At 33.3% G+C, this 15,098-nt stretch overlaps 1 protein-coding gene across 1 annotated transcript in view; it reads right to left on the bottom strand.

The window, feature by feature from the left end:
• The window catches only part of LOC114330165 (cartilage oligomeric matrix protein), a 112,359-nt gene that overhangs the window by 76,371 nt on the left and 20,890 nt on the right, over window positions 1-15,098 (bottom strand). The window contains exon 2 of the mRNA XM_050655267.1: window positions 3,786-3,956. Coding sequence (XP_050511224.1) covers window positions 3,786-3,956 — 171 coding nt within the window. The remainder of the gene's footprint in view (window positions 1-3,785; window positions 3,957-15,098) is intronic.

Below are 15,098 nucleotides of genomic sequence, written 5' to 3'. Positions count from 1 at the left end.
AAAAGATTGTATTGTTATTTTACCTAGATTTGAATTATCTAGTAATCTAGTCGTATGTAATTTTTGACATATTGTTCAAATTATTTATTATTTTATCCATTCATTTCCAATATTTTGCTTTCCTCATAACTACGTATGACGTTAACATGGCATTACCATTTTTTTTATTTCGCATAAAGTAAAAATCAATTGAAGACAATAAAGCAAAATAAAAACAGTTTAATTAGTAGTAATTTTTTATTCTAAAATTAATTTAATTTCTACCATGATTTTAGACGTCCCGCATGTCACTACAGAACTGTCGAAGGTTGTTTCAAATCCCATATTTGTGACTTTTTTTGCAATAATTAAATATTCAAATTTGGAATTATTGAGTTATTAACTCTAAATTGTAGATGGTTGATTTTTTTTCTTTTATTCTAACAGGATGAGCTGGCCAAAATACCCATGTAGGTAGAGGCTAACAAAACCAAAGAAGAAGAAGAAGATATACATAACCTGATAAAACTGAGTTTGAAGGAACGTCATACGTAGAATTAGAATTATGACTGAAGTTAACTAGCTGACGTTTAAAGGTATAAAGGTGGAAACTATTCATAATGGTAATGTAAATTATAAGTTAATACCGATAAAATCCCACCTCCAGTAGTTTCATTTCTTTTTATCTCACAATTCAATACATTTTCCATCTTTTGAGCTATTTTGCCGGTTATTAGCGCGCTCATCACTGTATACCTAATTCATTATAAATACAAAAATGCCCGTCACAGTTCGGACGAGAAATTTAGTTATTAACAAATAAGGGTCAAAAATTTCAGTTTTTTCGTTTAAATCGCTGCAGGCAAAAATAGGGTAACTAAATGTCTTATTTATAATATTCTTCTTTTAACAGATGAGACAAGGTTTAAAATGGTAGTTTTTGAATTTTGGTCCGATCACTTGTTACTTCGAAAATTGCAAAATAAGACTGAAATTTCTAAAATAAAAAAATTGCTATAACTTTTGCGAAAATGAATTTAAGACTTTCATATTGCACGAAAAGTTGAATCAAATTATAGTCCATATAATGCACAAAAAATTGTAAGACGATTCGTCAATTAGTTTAAATTTTATTCAATTTGTTTATCCCAAAGAGCTTCTTTTTCGCAAAATTCAGAAAATGATAATAATATAGCAATTCTGTGAAAACTACATGAAAGAATAAATTGACATATTTTTAACGTATTTAAAAAAATTATTAAAAAATAATTTTTATCGCTCCGAAAACATTTTACTAAAATAGAGTCATTTTTGGCTTATAAACAATTTGAATAACTTTGTTATTATTGACTGTAGGCTAAAACTACAGTGGGATTTGAAAAACCGGTATTTTTACACGAATTTTCAAATAAAAACTTTTTGCCTAGGTTAATTACGGTCAAAAATAGCCACTTTTTTATTTAATGCCACTGCTTTGTTTATAACAATTAAGCAACCTAACTAGAGCCATTTTGAAGTTGAAGGTATATAGTTTATGTGTAAAAGTTTGAGTAAACTTTGAACCTCAGCAGAGAGGTTAATAAAGCTTTGAAAATGACGTCCTAACGAAATCGATTCATGGTCGGTGGAGGGGAATTATTAAAATACGTGCACTCAAAAAATGAAACTGATTCTTCAAATATATATATATATATATATATATATATATATATATATATATATATATATAAAACAAGGTTGAAATATTGGGGTAGCAGCAATCTCAAAGAAAACTCTTTATAATAATTCCAAGCTTTCGATAATGTTTATTATCATCTTCAGGAAAATTATTTGAGGATGTAGAGCCTAGTTGTTAAATACTGACATAACAATGAAATTTTGTCTTGGTAAATAGTAAATAATATAAATTAAAGTAAAAACTATATAAAAACTTATAAAAATCTGAGTATAAAGCGATAAAAGCTAAAATATTTTTTAAAAAATTATGTATTAAAAATATTAAAAAATATTTTAGCTTTTATCGCTTTATACTCAGATTTTTATAAGTTTTTATATAGTTTTTACTTTAATTTATATTATTTACTATTTACCAAGACAAAATTTCATTGTTATGTCAGTATTTAACAACTAGACTCTACATCCTCAAATAATTTTCCTGAAGATGATAATAAACATTATCGAAAGCTTGGAATTATTATAAAGAGTTTTCTTTGAGATTGCTGCTACCCCAATATTTCAACCTTGTTTCCTAACTGTTCAGCAAAGATTATATACCTGTTATATATATATATATATATATATATATATATATATATATATATATATATATATATATATATATATATATATATATATATATATATATATATATATATATATATATATATATATATATATATATATATATATATATCGTGACTGTACACCCCGATATGGGGCTAAGTCGCGTAAGCTTTCTAGATCCTATTTCTTAGGAGGATCAGTCCCTTTTGCTTATGATATCTTCTTAACGATTTCTCTCCATTTTTTCCTATCTCTAGTTTTTCCCCGCCATTCTCTGACTCCTGCGTTTTTTAAGTCTTCTTCAACTTCTTGCAACCACCTTGATCTTGGTCTTCCTCTTTTCTTTCTTCCTCCTGGATTCCATTCTATCATAGCATATGTCACTGCTTCATCTCCTGCCCGCCAGATGTGACCTAACCATCTAACTCTGCATTGCTTTATTTTGGTCACGATATCTTCTTTTAGTACTTTCTTAATCTCTGCATTTGTTCGGCTTCGATATTCATTTTGCTCTGTTCTGATTGGTCCCAGTATGGTTCTCATGATCTTTCTCTCCACTATTCTTAAGTTTTCTTCATCTTTTTTAGTCATCGTTATACATTCTCATCTTGGTTTTAATAGACAGTATTTTGCTTTTAAGTAGTGTTTTATTTGCAAAATAAGCTTTATTCGCTGCCAATATTTTTTCTTTTATTTCTGGTATTCTTTCACCCGTTTTGCTTATTGTCACTCCTAGGTATTTGAAATGTTCTACATCTTCAAACTCTGAATTTCCTATTTTGGTTTTTCCTTTTATTGCTGGTTTCCCTAGTCTTAATATTTTCGTCTTTTCTTCATTTAATCTGAGTCCCATTGTCTCCCCTTTCTCTTTTATTTCTTCTAGCATTTTTTTCATTATGTTTCTATTTTTTGCAATAATAACAATGTCATCTGCATATGCGATTATTTGTCCACCTCTTGTTCTTAGGTTTCCTTTGTTTATATTTCGTAGTACATATTCTAAAGCTAGATTAAACAGTGTCGTGGATAAGGCATCCCCTTGTTTCACTCCTTTATTTATAATTAATTCATCTGTCTCGCCTCTTTGCGTCTTTATGCTAATTTTGGTAGTTCTCATTGTCATATTTATTAATTTTCTGAGTTTATGTGGGATTTTTAATTTTTCCAGGGCAATCATTAGTTGTCAAAAATATGCTGCGATTAATATCGCCTGAGCTTGTTGATGGATTTTGATCATAATTTTTTTAATTTGTATGTACACGTAGTGTTATAGAGTACGTTATGTACACACATCCCCACCTAACATTACAAAATGTTAGGGGGAACCCTCCTTATCACTCAGGGATATGAAAAATAGATTACGACCCCTTCTAAGACCTACCGAATATACATAATATATAATTTCATAAAAATCGGTCAAGACCAAGTTTGGCCTAGGCCAAACTAGTTTATCCTGAAATCGGGTTTGGCCCGTAACATATCTATTAAAACAACTGTTAAAAACCTAAAAAAAATATTCTTACCTTTTTTGACTTTTCTATCAAGCAGAAGTGCAAACTTGTCATTGCTTTCTGGAAAATCTACTGCAAATAAAGTTTCTATCATTCCTCTTGACCGTTTTCGTGGCTTTATATGCCTCAAAGATACTATAAATTTATCATCGTTGATTACTCCTTCTAATTCTTTGGTTTTTCCTGCAAAAATAAGATTTGTGTTATTAATATAAGAGTTATTTAAATATGTTATGTTTACATGTCTTCAAGTCTATTCATATTTTGAGTCTGCAACTCGAAGTACGAATACTGAGGTGTTATGTATTTTCTGAATAGAAGCGTTTGAGATGTGGGCTTGTAGAAGAATTTCTAGAATAATTTCTAATTAAAATAAGTTGGGTCGATAAGGGTACGAACATTATAGGTCTGGATCCCGCGTATGAAAAAAAGTTGATTAATAGCAAGCTGAAAATTTGTTAATAGCTTCAGGGTGTCTAGTCGGACAAACTTTGATATATGGGAACACTAGTACAGGGGAAGTTTTAATTGTGGAACAGGTTAAAAATTTGGAACGGTCAGACCACGAAAACGTCACATGTATTTTGTCCGACAGAACTTCCAATTGATTTGTTACCCTTTCATTAAACTCTCATGCAAAAATCAGACTGCTATTTATCACCTGTCATAATTCCTGTCATTTGACATATTCTACGTGTTCCACTCATTATAATTCCCATTTGGTGATAAATAGTAGCCTGATTTTTGCATGAGAGTTTAATGAAAGGGTAACAAATCAATTGGAAGTTCTGTCGGACAAAATACATGTGACGTTTTCGTGGTCTGACCGTTCCAAAATTTTAACCTGTTCCACAATTAAAACTTCTCCTGTTCCAGTGTTCTTATATATCAAAGTTTGTCCGACTAGACACCCTTAAGCTATTAACAAATTTTCAGCTTGCTATTAGTCAACTTTTTTTCATACGAGGGATCCAGACCTATTAACGAACCACAACGTTTAAAGATGTTAAATACAATTAAAATATGAAATATATGAAATATTAGAGATGTTAAATACAATTAAAATATGAAAATTGCCTGATCTGGGTTATGTCATGAGAGGTAAGAGAGGTGTTAGAGGTATGCGTTGCTGCAGGCCATTATACAGGGAAAATGGGAAAGATACTGGACCGAAAAATACAATTGTAACTCTATTGAGCTGTTTGAGCAGCAGTATCAAAGGTGAAGATAGCCGTAAAGTCAATCTTTTTAAATGAGACTACACTTAAAGAGGTAGAAGGAGTCGCGGAATGAGACGCATCTCCTGGTTAAACAATTTGAGAGCTTGGTTTAATTGCACTTCTGCTGATCTCTTTAGAGCAGCGGTATCGAAAGTGCGAATTGCCGTGATGGTTGCCAACCTTTTTAGAGGAGATGGCACATGAAGAAGAAGAAGACACTTAAAGGAGAAGAAACAATATTTGTTAATGTTTGGTTTACTAACCACAAGTAACTTTGTCTTTGATATATTTATGTTAAGTCCGTTATTAGACTTGGCATAAATAGCATTTTCTAGTGACTCGATCTTCGATACTTTCAGCCATGATCGCTATGTCATCTGCATATCTGATTTTGTTAATAGTCTCTCCCCCAATTTTAACTTTACATTGCCCTTCCAAGGTTTCGTTAAATACTATTTCCCAGTACACGTTAAACAAAGTTGGGAATATCAGACAACCTTGTCTGAGACCTCTTTTAATGACAATTTTGTCTGTTTCTTTGCCCTCTACCAGAATAGAAGATTCTTGATATCAATATAGATTTTGTAGACGTTCCAGATCTTTATCTTCTTTTCTAATGACTCGATCTATAAGGAAGTGATGATCTTCGATATTTTCAGCCACGATCGCTATGTCATCTGCATATCTGATTTTGTTAATAGTTTCTCCCCCAATTAGAACTTCACATTGCCCTTCCAAGGTTTCGTTAAATATTTCCCAGTACACGTTAAACAAAGTTGGGGATATCAGACAACCTTGTCTGAGACCTCTTTTAATGACAATTTTGTCTGTTTCTTTGCCCTCTACCAGAATAGAAGATTCTTGATTCCAATATAGATTTTGTAGTCGTTTCAGATCTTTATCTTCTATTACAACTATTTCTACATACTCAAACAACCTATCAAGTTGGAGCATATCAAAGGTCTTTTCAAAATCTATAAAGCAGACGTAAATTGGTTTCTGTACTTCCCATGATCTTTAAAGTAATGTTAGCATTGAGAATAAAATTTCCCTTATTCCACAGGACTTATTAAAGTTTAAGGAGAAGAACAGGGTTTGGTACAAAGGTCTTATGACCAAGTGCCAGAGACTAACGAGTCTCGCCTGAGTTAAGAAGAGAAGAAGAGAAAGTTTCCCTTGTTTCCATTTCTTCCCTGAAACCGAATTGTTTGTTTCCTATTGTTTCTTCACCTGTCTGCTTAATTCTATTGATCATTATCTTAAAAAGCAGTTTAAGAGAGTAACTTATTAAACTAATTATGTAGTTTGCTTTGTCTGATGGCTTTCTCGATTTTAGTCTAGTCGCAACATAGGGGGTCCAGTGGGAAATTCTAGCTCGCCGTGATTTGATGGTGGTATTATAGGTTTTTTGGGTCGCTGAATCCAATGGAAGTGGTCTGGAAGCCCAAATATGGTACGTTTCATTGTTATTAACAAATTATGGTAAAATTAGGTATTTTTCAGGTATTATTAGAAGCCCTGTAAATAAATTGATAGTGTAAGGTCTTCTCTGGTGTATTTTTGGTCGCTGAATCGAATGCGACTAGTCAAGATTACTCAAAATAAGTTCTTATTTTGTTAATAACAAAATAATTGTTTATTCGCCGAAAAGCTCGAAATAATGCGCTATCTACAGCAAGTTTGTCTTGTCTTTTTCATAGTATTTTTATACGCTATATCGATTGCCACTAGTCGTGATAGCTTAAACCACGTTCCGACTTTGTTATTAATAAATTATTAGAAAAATAACGGTTTATAGTACCTACGCTACGCTACGTTTACTCACGGTTTTTGCTCTAATTTAAAAAAACAATTTGGATTGACATGGAATTTGGCATACGCGTAGCTAACATGTCAAGCAAAACAAGTGATAGTGTGCCGATGTGTTCTTTTACCCTGGGGTAAGTTTCACCCCTTTTCGGGGGTGAAAAAAGAAAGCTTTAAAATAAGTCTGAAAGTAGATAAACTGATTAATTCTAAGCAAATGTTGTTCTATACAGTTTTTTCAATAAGTCAATATTTTTCGAGTTTATTTGCGAGTGAATATGTTCATTTTTCAACAAAAAAAACACGTTTTTGGTGGTTTTATAAGCACATTCGAACTCATGAAACTTACAAATTATATAAATACAACATAAGTAAAGCAACTTGTAAAGCGGTAACGATTAATTTCATTTAAGATGCTAATTAGGGGGTGATTTTCTCGTTTTTTACTAACTTTACAAAAGGGACCAACTTTATTTTGAGCATAACTTGCTTAATTTTGATAAGTACTAGATACTTTTTCAAAAAAGAATGTGTGTGTACTTTGTACGCACGTAAGAAGTTATACTTCTATTATATGATTATATGATTATAAACGAAATTAATATACTTTTTATTTATATTTTATTTAAATATTAAATTAATTTATACTTACTACTTCTCAAACATTTTTATTAAAACAGTGCCAAAAATTAAAATAATAAAAAAATAAAACACACACAAACACACTAAAAATGCCACAAATGATTTCTGAACATTAATTGTCGGAAAATTTTTTAACTAAATACGTATTTTCTGAAAATAAAATTATATAATAAATATACTTACAATCATAAAATGTATAAAAAAAAAAATAAAAAAATAAAAGTTTCTATTGGGATTCGAACCAACTTACCACGCGGCTGGTATTTGCGTTGTATTGGGATTCTCTCGCATTAAAACTGCGCCACAGAGACAGCTTGTCATTATGTGCGAAGATCGTCTAACTAAACAGATTAACCTTTTGACATTTTTAACTTATGTAAATTAAATTATTTTGATTTTGAATTGAAATGATTTAGAATTGAAAAAATACAACAAAACATAGAGTAAGAAGACAATATATTATGTAAATATAAATATAAATTATGTAAATAAAAGTATTACATACTACTTATGTATTTTGGTAGGTTCAAGGTAGGTATCGGAGCCCGTATAACGACTAATAAATTTCGCAATCACTTGCGTCGTGCAAAGTGGCTATGTTCAAATATCATAACAAAATTTGATCAACTATTTATAAAACACTTACCAGTGAAAGATTCTTTAGCTTTGAATAAGCGAGATCTGCGGCACTCATACTAGGCACAGTTTGATGAGCTTTCACATTGGCATGAAACAATCATCTCTTCTATGTAAATAAGTCCAAAAATATAATATGAAAACTATTTAAAAAGGCAGTATAACCATTAACTAACTTTTTGTTTGTTGTTTCTCTTCCTACAAATTTTAAAACGCAACAAGCATACATTATAACCAAACGCAGTCCCACAGCTGTGCCACAGCTGCCATATTGGATAACTTTTGTCATGTCATTTGAACATCCAATCAGAACAAAGTTATAATGCGCATGCGCCCGGTCGCTAGGTTTTCCCATATAAAATTTCACCGTCATTACGCCCGTAAAGAAGTATAACTTCAAAAACAAGAATAAAGTTTTTTTTAAGCATTAAAAAAGTTGTAATGAGTTTTCCTCAAAAAGTGCTTCATTTTTTGGCTATTTTATGTTGAAATATAGGATTTGGTATTTGACGAATATGAACATGTTGTTCATTAGCTACAACTCCGCTTCTACTGGGTCTACGGACCTCGCGAATACACCATTTTTTTCACTTTTTTATATACAGTCGAACCCGCTTATTGGAATAGCCTTTGTGCCAAACAAAAGTATTCTTATAACCGGAATATTCTAATAACCGATCATTGGTGGCTAGTAGAAACGTTTCGGGACCTTAAATTTCTATTCCTTAAAGCGGGATATTCCTATAACAGGTATTCTATTAAGCGGGTTCGACTGTAGTCTATATTTTTGCTAAGAAATTTTTTTTGAAAAAATATTTACTTGTTGAGTTATTTGCGAAAAACCATCTGAAAACTTATGTTTTTTGTTGAAAAATGAACATATTCACTCACAAATAACTCAAAAAGTATTGACTTAGTGAAAATACTGTATATAACAAAAGTTGCTTAGAATTAATCAGTTTAACCTCTTCCTGACTCATTTTAAAGGTTTCTTTTTTCACTCCCGAAAAGGGGAGAAACTCATCCCCGGGGTAAAAGAACACATCGGCACACTATCACTTGTTTTGCTTGACATGTTAGCTAGGCGTATGCCAAATTCCATGTCAATCCAAGTTGTTTTTTTAAATTAGAGCAAAAACCGTGAGTAAACGTAGCGTAGGTACTATAAACCGTTATTTTTCCAATTATTTATTAATAACAAAGTCGGAACGTGGTTTAAGGTATCACGACTAGTGGCAATCGATATAGCGTATAAAAATACTATGAAAAAGACAAGACAAACTTGCTGTAGATAGCGCACTATTTCGAGCTTTTCGGCAAATAAACAATTATTTTGTTATTAACAAAATAAGAGTTTGTTATTAACAAAATAAGAACATATTTTGAGTAATCTCGACTAGTCGCATTCGATTCAGTGACCAAAAATACACCAGAGAAGACCTTAATACTATCAATTTCTTTACAGGGCTTCTAATAATACCTGAAAAATACCTAATTTTACCATAATTTGTTAATAACAATGAAACGCGCCATATTTGGGCTTCCAGACCACTTCCATTGGATTCAGCGACCCAAAAAACCTATAATACCACCATCAAATCACGGCGAGCTAGAATTTCCCACGGGACCCCCTTTGTTGCGACTAGACTACTTTCACTTTTAAGATACTAGGACGACTATTCGCGGTGTTAAGTGGTGTCCTCGTATCCAGGAAGAGCTCCTTTGTGAAATTAGTCCATTCTTCCTTGGTATTTTCGTTTATGTCGAGAATTATTATAGCTTTGGAACTTCTCATGAAGTGAAAAGTTATTAAAAAATCAAAAATGAATAACCATTTTCAATTTCGTTGCAACACGAAACTACAGCCGCATCATTATTCCAGTTCAAACAGAGAGTGCAGCAAGCACCTCTACCGGTTTCGAAACTTATTAGTCTCTCATCAGGAGGCACATATACTGCTCTCTCCGACCCAACTACGACAAACCCCGGCGTGCAGTCACGGATTGCAACGAACGAAATGGCAGGGATGCCCTAGCGGCAACTGCTATCAAAAAACTAAGTTTTCAATCTAATAGCACATAAAACAACATCAAAACATGTCATTCTACATCCTACCAGACTGAAAACAATGGGAACCTTCTCTGGTAACACCTCCGAGGCTTCTACAATTTGCAAGCCATAACGGATGCTGAGACTAAGGAAGATGAGGGAATTTTACAATTTATAATTCACGTCCCATCTGCTCAGCGCGGTAAAGTTCCAACGAGAATGGTTCCCTTCGTACTCCAGTGGGAGTAAACATAAATCAAAAATGAATAACCATTTTCAATTTCTTTGCAACACGAAACTACAGCCGCATCATTATTCCAGTTCAAACAGAGAGTGCAGCAAGCACCTCTACCGGTTTCGAAACTTATTAGTCTCTTATCAGGAGGCACATATGCTGCTCTCTCTGACCCAACTACGACAAACCCCGGCGTGCAGTCACGGATTGCAACGAACGAAATGGCAGGGATGGCCCAGCGGCAACTGCTATCAAAAAACTAAGTTTTCAATCTAATAGCACATAAAACAACATCAAAAAATGTCATTCTACCAGACTGAAAGCAATGGGAACCTTCTCTGGTAACACCTCCGAGGCTTCTACAATTTGCAAGCCATAATGTTGCAATGCAAATTGTAGAAGCCTCGGAGGTGTTACCAGAAAAGGTTCCCATTGTTTTCAGTCTGGTAGGATGTAGAATGACATTTTTTGATGTTGTTTTATGTGCTGTTAGATTGAAAACTTAGTTTTTGATAGCAGTTGCCGCTAGGGCATCCCTGCCATTTCGTTCGTTGCAATCCGTGACTGCACGCCGGGGTTTGTCGTAGTTGGCTCAGAGAGAGCAGCATATGTGCCTCCTGATGAGAGACTAATAAGTTTCGAAACCGGTAGAAGTGCTTGCTGCACTCTCTGTTTGAACTGGAATAATGATGCGGCTGTAGTTCCGTTTTGCAACGAAACTGAAAATGGTTATTCATTTTTGATTTATGTTTTCTCCCATTGGAGTACGAAGGGAACCATTCTCGTTGGAACTTTACTGCGCTGAGCAGATGGGACGTGAATTATAAATTGTAAAATTCCCTCATCTTCCTTAGTCTCAGCATCCGTTATGGCTTGCAAATTGTAGAAGCCTCGGAGGTGTTACCAGAGAAGGTTCCCATTGCTTTCAGTCTGGTAGAATGACATTTTTTGATGTTGTTTTATGTGCTATTAGATTGAAAACTTAGTTTTTTGAAAAGTTATTCTTCTATGAGTGTATCTAGGTAATTTCTTTCAGTTTATTATCATGTTTTCTTTATAATTTTTCCATTTCACGGCATCTTTCACCGCGTGGATACTGCGCTGGTTTAAATTCACCTAATTCTACAACGGATCGGTGCAAATATTCTACGCCCAACTTTCAACAGGAATACACTAATTTAAAAGGAAATTTGATTATCAAATATATGGTCGGTGAAAACTATATTTATAGGTTTGCATTATGCAATAGTTTAATGGTATTCCATTCTCAGTGATGATGTAGTAAAATTAGTTCTCCTTCATTTTTTATAACACTCGAAATAGCCCATTAAAAATTATCTAAATATGGCACATAATACCTATCACTCAAATAAATTGTTACTAAAGTATAGCTTCGATTTCTTAATTCAAGCCGTAACTGTTTATGACAAATGGATCTCTATAAACAGTATTATACATTAGCAACAATATTATAGTCCCCAGTACATCGTAATTTTTTGAAAATGATTACAAAAGTCTCAACATGGTTTTAACTGCTTCGTTTGAGCGAGTCTACCATTTGTACCAAAACGAAAAAACTCTACAATATATTAGCTGAATTGGCCCTACCACACAAGCTAATTAGACTCATTAAAGACACAATGGATGAAACTGAGGCATGATACGAATACAAGACCACCGGACAGACTTTTTCAAAATTTCGCAGGGACTAAAGCAGGGAGATAGGCTGGCCGCAACTTTGTTTAATCTGGCACTGGAGTATGCGGTTAGGCAAATGCAAACCGGACGAGGAAACCTACTGGCCAACCGAACGGTTCAACTGGCCGCTTATGCCGATGATATTAATAGTATGAGTAGAACATCAATAGGAGCACAGGAGACATACTCAGAGTTAAAAACGCAAACAAAAAGACTAGGTAGGTCTGGAAGTTAACACAGAAAAAACAAAACTAATGATACAGACGAGAAGAAATATAACATTATTTAAATTATACATCATGGCATTGAAACGGTTGGAAAGTTTACATATCTGGGAGTAGAACTATATGCCGACGGATCAAAAGATGGAGAAATACGAAAGAGAATAACGCAGGCAAACAGAGCTTATTTTGCCCTCTCCCATTTTGTCCACCGAAATACAAAGATGAGAATCTATAAAACCTTAATTCGACCAATAGCATGCTATGGCAGTGAAGCATGGGCCCTGAAAGAAACATCCAAAAACAAACTCGACACAGTTTTCGAAAGGAAAGTACTGAGGAGAATACTAGGATCTGTGAGGGAAAACGGGCTTTTTACAACAACGAGCTTTATCAACTTGATAAGGAAATATACCCCTGTCAGACTTCATTAGAATGCAAAGATTGCAATGGGCAGGACATGTGATAAGAATGGGAGAGGATAGGCTACCAAAAAGAGCATTGAATGCTAGAATGCCGGTAAAGAGATCGGTTGGAAAGCCAAGAAAGCGCTGGGAAGACACAGTAAACAGCGACGCACAAGCCCTTTTAGGATTCCGTGTATGGAGAAGAACAGCCACAGACAAGCAAGGGTGGAGGCAAAAAATAAAGGAGGCAAAGGCTTAATTTGGGCTGTAGTACCTACCGTAGAAAAAGAAGAAGAAGAAGAACAATATTATAGTCCCCAGTACATTGAGACAAAAGTCTCAAAAATGGTTTTAACTGCTTCGTTTGAGCGAGTCTACCATTTTTTGAAAATTTTCAGAGTGCAGGTTGGACGAGTTTTCCCACACCCCACACCCCACACCGCCTAAACCTGTTAGGTCTGGATCCCGCGTATGAAAAAACAGTTGATTAATAGCAAGCTGAAAATTTGTTAATAGCTTAAGGGTGTCTAGTCTGACAAACTTTGATATATGGGAACACTGGTACAGGGGAAGTTTTAATTGTGGAACAGGTTAAAAATTTGGAACGGTCAGACCACGAAAACGTCACATGTATTTTGTCCGACACAACTTCCAATTGATTTGTTACCCTTTCATTAAACTCTCATGCAAAAATCAGACTGCTATTTATCACCTGTCATAATTCCTGTCATTTGACATATTCTACGTGTTCCACTCATTATAGTTCTCATTTGGTGATAAATGTCAGCCTGATTTTTGCATGAGAGTTTAATGAAAGGGTAACAAATCAATTAGAAGTTGTGTCGGACAAAATACATGTGACGTTTTCGTGGTCTGACCGTTCCAAATTTTTAACCTGTTCCACAATTAAAACTTCCCCTGTTCCAGTGTTCCTATATATCAAAGTTTGTCCGACTAGACATCCTTAAGCTATTAACAAATCTCAGCTTGCTATTAATCAACTTTTTTTTCATACGCGGGATCCAGACCTATGTTAGCTCTAGCGCGGTTAGATTTTGTTATTACAGAACTATCATTTTTAATTTTAGTCAAACGATTAGGTGTACATTAAAATAAAATAAATTATTTTTGTCGGACAAAAAGGAGGGAGCGATCTTAGAGTCCGACACCCACAAGATCGATCTCTAGTCCGACAAATTTAGAGCCTCGTTTCTTTAATCCGACAATGTAAATATGTTAATTATATTGCAGGTTATGTTTCGCGATTACAAAAGTCATACCTAATATTAATTTTTTTAACTTTCAAATAAAACATGTAAATCTTTATTATACGAAACCCCTAACTCAGTGAGCTTTAAAAATGGACTGTAATTACAATAGGGAAAATTGAAAAAAATAGCAGTATTAACAGTATTTTCTTTGTCACCTTGTATCTTTATACCTATTTCAATAACTTCGTAAAACTAATAGTGGAGTCACTATAGGTTTTCACCTCCGATTTCGTTGAACCTTCATCGATTTTCATGAAAAATGGTGAGTAGTTAGAAGATACTTCAAGAAACAAAGGTGACATGATGCCAACTTGCGCTTTTACCCTGGGGGTGGATGCCACCCCTTCGCGGGGGTGAAATTTTTTTTATTAACAATAATACCAGAAATTGATAGAGGGGCAACTTCTAAGCAAAATTTGTTATATAAAGTTATTAACATAAACCAATACTTTTTGAGTTATTAAATATCAAAAATTTTATTTTTTTTAAATGCATGTTTTAAAGTTGTTTTTCACGTATTACTCAAAAACTACAACCTTTTGTAAAAAACCTATTATTACCAAAATTAAAGATAATAAAAAATTTAATACACTCCCCACTGAAAGAACTAAACTAATGTTATTTCAAAGTGAGTTGTGGGTAATTGAATGTATATTTTTTTCGACGAGTACTCAAATCTAAGTATTCAAGCTTACATAACGGGAAAACGATGCATTTTATATAATATACTTGTTAGGCACTTGTCAAAGTACTTCGGAATACCTATCAAACTGGCTCCAGTAAAAGTTAATAGCATCAAAATTAAGCAAGTTATGATGTTAATAAGAGAAACCTTTCGATTTTTTTAGGAAAAAGTGAAAAATTAAACATACGCCATTTCCACAAAAATTAAATTTGTAGTAATCCTCACAAGAATTTCTTTAGGTCAACATAGTTAACGATTTAAACAATTTTGACCGGTTTAGAATGCATATTTTTGAAAATAAGATGTAATTTTAAAAAATCAGAATTTTTAAAATTATCGTACTTTTCATTTTCTTTTGATAATAACTCCAAAAATACTCAATATATGTAAAAAATCATATATAATTAAATTTTAGATTATTCTGCTCCAAATACTCTATTCACTTTACCATTTCC

This window comes from Diabrotica virgifera, chromosome 7, assembly GCF_917563875.1.
Source record: "Diabrotica virgifera virgifera chromosome 7, PGI_DIABVI_V3a".
NCBI classification, from domain to species: domain Eukaryota; kingdom Metazoa; phylum Arthropoda; class Insecta; order Coleoptera; family Chrysomelidae; genus Diabrotica; species Diabrotica virgifera.
This window is presented reverse-complemented; position numbering and strand designations above follow the sequence as displayed.